Genomic DNA, 11,412 nt, shown 5'->3' with positions numbered 1-11,412 from the left:
TTCAAAGAATCTCATTATCATGTTTACTATTTCATTCAAAGAATCTCATTATCATGTTTACTATTTCATTCAAAGAATCTCATTATCATGTTTACTATTTTATTCAAAGAATCTCATTATCATGTTTACTATTTTATTCAAAGAATCTCTTTATCATGTTTACTATTTTATTCAAAGAATCTCATTATCATGTTTACTATTTCATTCAAAGAATCTCATTAATATGTTTACTATTTCATTCAAAGAATCTCATTATCATGTTTACTATTTTATTCAAAGAATCTCATTATCATGTTCACTATTTTATTCAAAGAATCTCATTATCATGTTTACTATTTTATTCAAAGAATCTCATTATCATGTTTACTATTTCATTCAAAGAATCTAATGATCATGTTTACTATTTTATTCAAAGAATCTCATTATCATGTTTACTATTTTATTCAAAGAATCTCATTAATGTTTACTATTTCATTCAAAGAATCTCATTATCATGTTTACTATTTTATTCAAAGAATCTCATTATCATGTTTACTATTTTTTTTAATCTCATCATCATGTTTACTATTTTATTCAAAGAATCTCATTATCATGTTTACTATTTTATTCAAAGAATCTCATTATTATGTTTACTATTTTATTCAAAGAATCTCATTATCATGTTTACTATTTTTTTTAATCTCATCATCATGTTTACTATTTTATTCAAAGAATCTCATTATCATGTTTACTATTTTTTTTAATCTCATCATCATGTTTACTATTTTATTCAAAGAATCTCATTATCATGTTTACTATTTTATTCAAAGAATCTCATTATCATGTTTATTATTTTATTCAAAGAATCTCATTATCATGTTTACTATTTTATTCAAAGAATCTCATTATCGTGTTTACTATTTTGTTCAAAGAATCTCATTATCATGTTTACTATTTTATTCAAGGAATCTCATTATCATGTTTACTATTTTTTTTAATCTCATTATCATGTTTACTATTTTATTCAAAGAATCTCATTATCATGTTTACTATTTCATTCAAAGAATCTAATGATCATGTTTACTATTTTATTCAAAGAATCGCATTACCATGTTTACTATTTCATTCAAAGAATCCCATTATCATGTTTACTATTTTAATCAAAGAATCTCATTATCATGTTTACTATTTTATTCAAAGAATCTCTTTATCATGTTTACTATTTTATTCAAAGAATCTCATTATCATGTTTACTATTTTAATCAAAGAATCTCATTATCAAGTTTACTATTTCATTCAAAGAATCTCATTATCATGTTTACTATTTTATTCAAAGAATCTCATTATCATGTTTACTATTTTATTCAAAGAATCTCATTATCATGTTTACTATTTCATTCAAAGAATCTAATGATCATGTTTACTATTTTATTCAAAGAATCGCATTACCATGTTTACTATTTCATTCAAAGAATCCCATTATCATGTTTACTATTTTAATCAAAGAATCTCATTATCAAGCTTACTATTTCATTCAAAGAATCTCATTATCATGTTTACTATTTTATTCAAAGAATCTCATTATCATGTTTACTATTTTATTCAAAGAATCTCATTATCATGTTTACTATTTCATTCAAAGAATCTAATGATCATGTTTACTATTTTATTCAAAGAATCGCATTACCATGTTTACTATTTCATTCAAAGAATCCCATTATCATGTTTACTATTTTAATCAAAGAATCTCATTATCAAGTTTACTATTTCATTCAAAGAATCTCATTATCAAGTTTACTATTTTATTCAGAGAATCTCATTACCATGTTTACTATTTCATTCAAAGAACCTCATTATCATGTTTACTATTTTATTCAAAGAACCTCATTACCATGTTTACTATTTTATTCAAAGAACCTCGTTACCATGTTTACTATTTTATTCAAAGAACCTCGTTACCATGTTTACTATTTTATTCAAAGAACCTCATTACCATGTTTACTATTTTATTCAAAGAACCTCGTTACCATGTTTACTATTTTATTCAAAGAATCTCGTTTACAAGACTGCGATACGGTTTTCTCACATCCAAAACCCGCTTGTTGGTTGCCTTCCTCTTACAATTTCGCATCTCCCTTCTCAGGATATTGAGGGCTTCACATTTGACGGACTGCAAGATTCTCTGATGAACCTCAGCGTGGCAAACACCACTCTTAGTTCTATTCCCGATTTCGATCTGCCGCGCCTGATGCATCTCAACGTCTCCCATAATATCCTCTCTTTCCTACCTTCGGTTACCATGGCAAACTTTTCGTCTATAAGGTACGGTTTAAAATGAAAGAGCCATGAAAAATAAGTGAAAGCTTGGTCTTCAAAATTGTTTTTTTTTTTTTTTGCCATCAGTGGTTTTTCCTAATTGGTATACATTTTCCTACTCATTTTTCCTCACCAGTGACTAAAACACTTTCCTGCTCAAGCCAAAATGTATTTTGGTTTAACGATAAGTACATATCGAGTCATTATCCCTTCATTATATTTCGTAGAGATATTCACAAATGTTTCCCCATCGACGGTTCTTACCCGAACTTTTTTGTTTTAAATAATTACCTCTAGGATTCAATTTTTTTTTTTTTTTTTTTTTTTGTCGCAGGGTGCTGGACATATCCTACAACGAGCTTCCAGTGCCTGCCAACAACGCCTGGCAGATGATACCCAGACTCCGAGAACTTTACATGCAGAAGAATCCTATCCGATCCCTAACGAACACATCCTTCACTGGCCTCGAGCGTCTCGAAGTCCTGGACATCAGAGATTTTCCCTTGCAAGTGTTTGAGGTAAGGATTCAACCCCAGGGCAGTACTCCTGTTGTTCTTGCTGGAGGGGCAGTGCCATCAGCATACCTCACCTGGTGCACTGTGGACATTACTAAAGGCTGTTCGCTGCGTCCCCTCGGCCCTTGGTTGCACCCACTTTTTAGCTTTTCACCTTAACTCCATTTCTGCTTCCTTTCTTCAGTCTTGCTGTCCAACCTCTCTGACTATTACTTCTTTGTGCAATTATTGGATTTTCTGCTAGTTACGCCTTTATATCCTTGAACTTTATATCCTTCATTTTCTGGATCTCTTAATTTTGCTGTCCAACCACTCTAGCTTCCCCTCTTCACTGTCTTGAGAGCTGATTGGCTGATGTGCCCCAGTGCCAGGCTTTGTAGCCTCATTATCATGATTCGCAAATCGGTACTGCCATTGTTTTAAGAAACTGGTCCATTATGAGTCTCTGTGCCATAAATTCCGGTATAATGCATTTATGGACTTCTGAAGTGATGAATCTAATAACTCTTGTATATAAACATGCTTACTGAATCATATTAATAAGAAATGTAGTTGCATAATTTGTTGCGTATCCATATTTCGTTCACTTTATATAAATATAAAATTAAACATACATATATATACAGTATACGAGTGTATATATATATATATATATATATATATATATATATATATATATATATATATATATATATATATATATAATGTATATATATATATATGGAAATAATGAACACAGAAACAAATTTCTGTCACTTATATATATATATATATATATATATATATATATATATATATATATATATATATATATATTTATATATATATGTATATATATATGTATGTATGTGTATATATATATATATATATATATATATGTATGTATATGTATATATATATATATATATATATATATATATATATATATATATATATATATATATATACACACACACACAAATAATCAACACACAATCACGTGTGGAATAGAAACAAATTTCTGACCTGGGTTCTGATCCTGATATGAGTCAGAAATATACAGTATATATATATATATATATATATATATATATATATATATATATATATATATATATATATATATATATATGTATATATATATATATATATATATATATATATATATATATATATATATAATGTTTTGTCTGCACATATATTCATACATAACACAGGCAATGCAGAAGTGTCTCGGGACAATAATCTTACTATTATTTATCCTCAGGGCGGCTGTTTCACTCCTCTAACTTCCCTCCGACGTCTCTACATGACGACCCATCCCCAGATGCCCAAGTTCAACCTGGCCCGGGCACTCCACTACGTCCCGTCACTACAGGAGTTGAATTTGGAGGTGGGTGTCTGTCTCTCTTAAATTATTTCCGGTGTTTATTTTTCCTTCGTTTGAAATAATTCTCTCTCTCTCTCTCTCTCTCTCTCTCTCTCTCTCTCTCTCTCTCTCTCTATATATATATATATATATATATATATATATATATATATATATATAATATACATATATATATGTGTACATTTATATATATATATATATATATATATATATATATATATATATATATATATATATTCTATATACATGTGTATATAATATATAATTCCTATGTATATAATTGTCTGAATGCTGTTGTATTTGTTATTAAATAACTATTTTCTTTTGCTTTATCCTTCACCTGCTTGATATTATCTTCGACTGTTATTCTGTGAATATAAATATATATATATATATATATATATATATATATATATATATATATGTGTATATATATATATATATATATATATATATATATATACATATATATATATATGTGTGTGTGTGTGTGTGTTTGTGTATCAGAATCATGAGTTATTACAATAACCTTTCCCTTTGTTCACAGGTGGACGGAACGTTAAATAAAGAACTGATGAATTACGAGTTACCCTACCGACTCTCCAACATAACTCTGATGGGACCACGCATGCGCAAGATTTCTCCAAACGCCTTGCAGGTGGGTCTTACAATATAAAATTCCAAGTTACAAAGGAAATAAGAAAAAGAAAGGACGTCAGAACTTCACCAGCAGTTTTGAGGATATTACAGAACAATGTCCTTGGCCACTGGTTAAATCTCCACTGAGAAAGAAAACAGTATTCCCTGTTTTACATAAACGAAATTGCTACCTCTTTTGTGCTTAATGGGACTGCATTAACCAAGTCCATTTGCCAGCTCGAGCTCAGCAATGGATTCAGCTTGAATCTTTCGTCCAACTTTGTTTCTTTATTGTTAGTTTTGAATTGAATATAGAATTTAGCCCAAAGGCCAGGCGTTGGGACCTATGAGGTCGTTCAGCGATGAAACGGAAATTGACAGTAAGAGGTTATGAAAGGTGTAACAGGAGGAAAACCTCGCAATTGCACTATGAATCAGTTATTAGGAGAGGATGGAAAGTAAGATGGAAGAAAGAGAAAATGACAGGAGGTAAAGTGAAAGGAACGAAAGGGGTTGCAGCTAGGGGCCGAAGGGACGCTGCAAAGAACCTTAAGTAATGCCTACAGTGCACCGCATGAGGTGCACTGACGGCACTACCTTCCTACGGGGGCCTTTTTATTATATTAATGTACAATGTTTTATTTCATATATGTTGAATGCAAACACCCAGAATCATCCATATTCCAATATCTGAACAGCACTGGCAGATGGAAGGACCTTTCTATGAGTAGAAGATTTTCGAATGATAATGGGAGGTTTAAATCCGTATTTGTTCTTGCTACCTAAGATAACCTTTCCAGTAGAGGGTTAGTGCCGTCAGTACACCTCACGTGGTGCACTGTAGTCATTACTAAAGGGCGTTTGTAACTTCCCTTTGGCCCCTAGCTCCACCCACTTTTTAGCCTTTTACTTTACCTCCATTCCAGCTTCCTTTCTTCAAATCTTGCTTTCCAGCCTCTCTAACCACTACTTCTTAGTGCAGCTGTGGGATTTCCTCCAAGCTCCACTTTTAGATCCTTTTACTTCATCTTTATTTTCTGGATCTCTTTTACCTTACTTTCCAGTCACTCCAACTCCTCTCCGCTGTTTTATGCGGTGAGTGTCCGAAAGTGCCCAGTGCTGACCTTGACAGATAAATTTCTTAAAGTCAAGCCTGAGATAAGCTTGTGTCCTCTGGAAGTTTACTTGGTTTAGTATATTGACTGTGTGTATTAGTTTTATGAAATATACCGTGATGGTATACGAAATTTAACACGCAATCAAAAGTATAAGTCTAAAAATGTAAAATATGTCCCTTCTGTGTACAGAAGCTCTGACAAACGATGAATAGCTAACAGCCACCAGTTAGACTTGTCCTGTAGTAACTAAAACCTTCTTTTCATCTCTCTCTGATGGAAGGATATAAGGTTTTTATGGTTAAATGTCTTCTAATGTATATATGTTCTCATTTCTAAATCATTTACATTGGTCTTGTTATTGAATAGTTAAATGACCTCTATTGCATTATGTGTTTCCATCTCTGAGAAAGTTAGAACTTGCTCATATATATTTTCTACGTTGCAAATATTAAGGGTAACTTACCAGTAAAGGGGGAAACATTATGTTTCCCCCGCCCATCTTGCTGTTCACCCTAAAAACTGTTTCATAGTGCAACTGAGGTTTTCCTCCCGTTACACCTTTCAAACCTTTCTACTCTCAATTTCCCTTTCAGTGTTGAATGACGTCTTAGGTCCCAGTGCCTGGCCTTTGGCCTAAATTCTATATTCCATTCTATATTCCATTATGTTTTCCTATTCAAAACATTTTTCTATTTACTCCCAAACATGTTAACCATGAACTGTATCGTTTTCCATTTATCAAATGTGAAGAATATTAGAGCAGATTTTAATGCTGAGTTAATTACCGTAATATGTTCTTCGTGTCTTCGCTTAATTATGATTAATGTGTTCATCAACGCGCAGGAGCTGAGATCAAGAGAACTACAGCTGACGTTCTACAGGACTAAGATGGAGGAGGTCCCGAGAGACGTCTTCAAGAATTTAGGAAGAGTAAAGTAAGTTGATTTAGTATGAATAAGTAAAAGGAAATTAATGCATGTTCGATTCAACATCACTTAGGCAATGTAGATTTGTTGATTTTTAATTAGTAAAGTGAGTTGATTTAGTATGAATAACTAAGCAAGTAAAAAATGCGCCGAAGTTTCTTCGGCGCAGTCGAGTTTTCTGTACAGCGTACAGTAGGAAACTATCAGCCGCGTCCCATGAAACTTTCAGCCACGGGCCAATGGTGGCCTGTGTAGTTGACACCTATAACGGTGCCAGAAGTGCGGTTATGGCTACATTTAACCTTAAATAAAAGAAAAACTACTGAGGCTAGAGTGCCGCAATTTGGTATTGTTGATGATTGGAGGGTGGATGATCAACTTACCAGTTTGCAGCCCTCTAGCCTCAGTAGTTTTTAAGATCTGAGGGCGGACAGAAAAAGTGCAGATGGACAGACAAAGCCGGCACAATAGTTTTCTTCTACAGAAAACTAAAAAGAAATAATGCATGCTCGACTCAACATCACTTAGGCCATGTAGACTTGTTGATTTTGAATTAGTAAAGTGAGTTGATTTAGTATGAATATATAAAAAAGAAATAATGCATTTGCGATTCACCATCACTTAGGCCATGTAGATTTTGAATTTGAATTTTGAATTGAGATGTCTCCCGAACCCTAATGTAAGAAAGTGCAAAGCGCTCGTGTAGTTGATGAGGTTAATAAAATATCTGATCGCTATTTGGATGGTTCGTGTACGTGTTTCGAAAATGTGTAGTATGTATATGTATGTTTGAATGTATATATGTGTATATATATATGTGTATTTATATGTATGTATGTATATATATGTATATATACATATATATAGTGTGTATGTATATATATATATATATATATATATATATATATATATGCATACATAATTATCGCTATTATGTGATGAAGTAAAGTAACCAGAAACTAATTAAGAAAAAGTCTACAAAAAATATATATATATTCCCGTTGCAATGAATGTATCTCCTGACAAATCTTGGTCCCTCCCTTTCTCAAAAATAGTAAGAGTTACGAATTTAGTTCTAATTTTTACTGTAGAGAAGTCTTTAAAAAATGTGAGCTCGATGAAGAGAAAACAGAGATAACAGATTATTATTATTATTATTATTATTATTATTATTATTATTATGATGATGATGATGAAAAGACCCATTAAATGAAATTTGTGTTCCTGTCAACATTTTTATTGATGAACAATTTACAAAATACGATAGCTGCTGCTATCATCTCCAGTTTCTCTATGTGATGTTCACCAGTAAGAATTATCTCACACAAGTAAATGACTGATGATCTCAGGTATATGAGAATGCCCGATAAAGAATACAATAAAGTAAACACAACGAACAAATAACGAATCTGAATTGGTCTGGAAGGTGGCAACTAAATTCAAAATAATTTTTGGGTACAATTGTATGGTTGTTACAGTTATATCTAATCTGTAACGAAATGTAACAGTAAATCTGATCAATTATATTCAGATTCTAAATCCCGTAAAGCTACATTCATTCTGCAATTATGATAATTTATTTTGAGACGTGGTAGCAACTCAAAATAATTTATTTTGAATTGTGATAGCAACTCAAATTAAATTATTTTGAGTTGTGATATCTCAAGATGAATCTGTTTTGAGTTGTGATAGCATCTCAAAATACATTTATTGTGAGTTGTGATAGCAACTCAAAATAAATTATTTTGAGTTTTGACAGCAACTCAAAATAATTTACTTCGAGTTGTGATAGCAACTCAAAATAATTATTCTGAGTCGTGATAGCAACTCAAAATAAATTATTTTTAGTTGTGATATCATCACTAGATAAATCTGTTTTGAGTTGTGATAGCATCTCAAAGTACATTTATTTTGAGTTGTGATAACAACTCAGAATCATTTATTTTGAGTTGTGATAACACCTCAAAATAAATTCATTTTGAGTTGTGATAGTAACTCAAAATAATTTACTTTCAGTTGTGAAAGCCAATCGAAATAGATTATAAAAATTGTTGAATGAAATAACTTCATGGGATTTAGCATTTGAATATGATTTACCAGATTTACTTTTATATTTCGTAACTGATTAGACATAACTTTAACCAAACGTTGTACCATAAACCATTATGAATTCAGCTGAGATTCTCCATACCAGTTCAGATTCATTTTTTAGCTGTTTTTATTTTATTAACTCCTTAAAAAAATTAGAGGAATGAAAAAAAATTAGAGGAATAAAAAATTTAGAGGAATAAAAAAATTTAGAGTGGAATAAAAAAATTTAGACGAATGAAAAAAAAATTTAGAGGAATAAAAAAAATTAGAGGAATGAAAAAAATTAGAGGAATCAAAAATTTAGAGGAATAAAAAAATTTAGAGTGGAATGAAAAAATTTAGAGGAAGAAAAAAATTTAGAGAAATAAAAAAAATTTATAGGAATAAAAAAAATCAGAGAAATAAAAAAATTTAGAGGAACAAAAAAATTTAGAGGAATAAAAAAAATTTAGAGAGAAGTAAAAAGAAATTTAGAGGAATTAAAAAAACCAACATAAAACAGGAAACAGAAAATCTTCCCAATTCATAGTTGAATCATCACAGTGAGGAATCATTAGACATTATAACACGACAAGTATATCAGTCTAACCAGTAGACCAAAAGGAGACAGCGAGAGGGACAGAGTGTGAGTGAAGTTCATGTAATTGCCCAGAAGCAGAGGATATACAGAAATCTATTATTATAATTCCTGTGGCAAAAAAGTAACATTAGAAAGATATCAAGAGAACAATAAAGATTATCGGTTGCGACAATAGTAGACAGTCTAACAAAGGTAATCCAAAAAAAAAATAAATAAACAAATAAAGCGAATAATGACATAAGGGCACTACCGTATTATTAACGAAAGGGTGACATTAGAAAAATATCAAGAGAACAATGAAGATTATCGGCATCAAAATGATAGATAGTTTAACAAATAGAATGAAAAAAATTATCAAATAAAAACGATTAAGTAAACGAAGGTACTAACTGTATTATTAATGAAGACGCTAAGTGAGCTTATGGAAAGGGCCAAAGATGAATGCTTATGCATCAGGAGAGACAGAGAGAGAAACATAGAAAGGGGGAGAGAGAAAGAGGAAACATAGAGAAGGGGGAGAGAGAGAGAAAGGGGAGGGAGAGTGGGAGTGAGGAAGGGAGTCTGCAATGAGGTAAATGCCTGTACTTTAGGAGAGAGAGAGAGAGAAACAGAAAGGGGGAGAGAGAAAGGGGAGGGAGAGTCGGAGTGAAGAAGGGAGTCTGCAATGAGGTGAATGCACATACTTCAGGAGAGAGAGAGAAACAGAAAGAGGAAGAAAGAGAGAGAGAAAGGGGAGGGAGAGTGGGAGTGAGGAAGGGAGTCTGCAATGAGGTAAATGCCTGTACTTTAGGAGAGAGAGAGAGAGAGAGAGAGAAACAGAAAGGGGGAGAGAGAGAGAGAAACAGAGAGAGGGGGAGAGAGAGAGAAAAGGGAGGGAGAGTGGGAGTGAGGAAGGGAGTCTGCAATGAGGTAAATGCCTGTACTTTAGGAGAGAGAGAGAGAGAAACAGAAAGAAGGAGAAAGAGAGAGAGAGAGAAACAGAGAGAGGGGGAGAGAGAGAGAAAAGGGAGGGAGAGTGGGAGTGAGGAAGGGAGTCTGCAATGAGGTAAATGCCTATACTTTAGGAGAGAGAGAGAGAGAGAAACAGAAAGAAGGAGAGAGAGAGAGAGAGAAAGGGGAGGGAGAGTGGGAGTGAGGAAGGGAGTCTGCAATGAGGTAAATGCCTGTACTTTAGGAGAGAGAGAGAGAGAGAAACAGAAAGGGGGAGAGAGAAAGGGGAGGGAGAGTCGGAGTGAAGAAGTGAGTCTGCAATGAGGTGAATGCACATACTTCAGGAGAGAGAGAAACAGAAAGAGGAAGAAAGAGAGAGAGAAAGGGGAGGGAGAGTGGGAGTGAGGAAGGCAGTCTGCAATGAGGTAAATGCGTATACGTTAGGAGAGAGAGAGAGAGAGAGAAACAGAGAGGGAGAGAGAGAGAGAAAAGGGAGGGAGAGTGGAAGTGAGGAAGGGAGTCTGCAATGAGGTAAATGCCTATACTTTAGGAGAGAGAGGGAGGGGGGAAGAGTGGGAGCGAGGAATGGAGTCTGCAATGAGGTAAATAAAGATTAACAATTCCATTAATCTTCGACAATGCAGTCCATCCATCACGATTAATTTCAATCTCGCAAAATGGATTTCTGATGGCATAGCAAACATATAGAACGCAGAGGCCTTTAAAACGTCTATTCCCGGACGCAGAACCGTTACTTGAGCTGTAAGCGTTGCGTTTCTACTTCCGTTTGTGAACGGTTGTTTGTTTCAGTCAACCTTTTTTTTTTTCGGATAACACGTTTCTTTTGTTCTTTTTATTTTGTTCGATGTCTGTGCCTCACAAAGGAAGGAAGTTGTTGATAATACACTTCAAAGCGTCGGAGTGATCCTGAGGATGTACGGTCTTCCTT

At 32.9% G+C, this 11,412-nt stretch overlaps 1 protein-coding gene across 1 annotated transcript in view; it reads left to right on the top strand.

The window, feature by feature from the left end:
- Window positions 1-11,412, top strand: part of chp (chaoptin) — an 86,107-nt gene that overhangs the window by 68,136 nt on the left and 6,559 nt on the right. Inside the window, exons 7-11 of the mRNA XM_067110619.1 lie at window positions 2,123-2,301; window positions 2,630-2,813; window positions 4,057-4,182; window positions 4,727-4,837; window positions 6,780-6,871. Coding sequence (XP_066966720.1) covers window positions 2,123-2,301; window positions 2,630-2,813; window positions 4,057-4,182; window positions 4,727-4,837; window positions 6,780-6,871 — 692 coding nt within the window. The remainder of the gene's footprint in view (window positions 1-2,122; window positions 2,302-2,629; window positions 2,814-4,056; window positions 4,183-4,726; window positions 4,838-6,779; window positions 6,872-11,412) is intronic.

The sequence above is a fragment of the Macrobrachium rosenbergii genome, chromosome 10 (genome assembly GCF_040412425.1).
Source record: "Macrobrachium rosenbergii isolate ZJJX-2024 chromosome 10, ASM4041242v1, whole genome shotgun sequence".
Taxonomy (NCBI): Eukaryota; Metazoa; Arthropoda; class Malacostraca; order Decapoda; family Palaemonidae; genus Macrobrachium; species Macrobrachium rosenbergii.
This window is presented reverse-complemented; position numbering and strand designations above follow the sequence as displayed.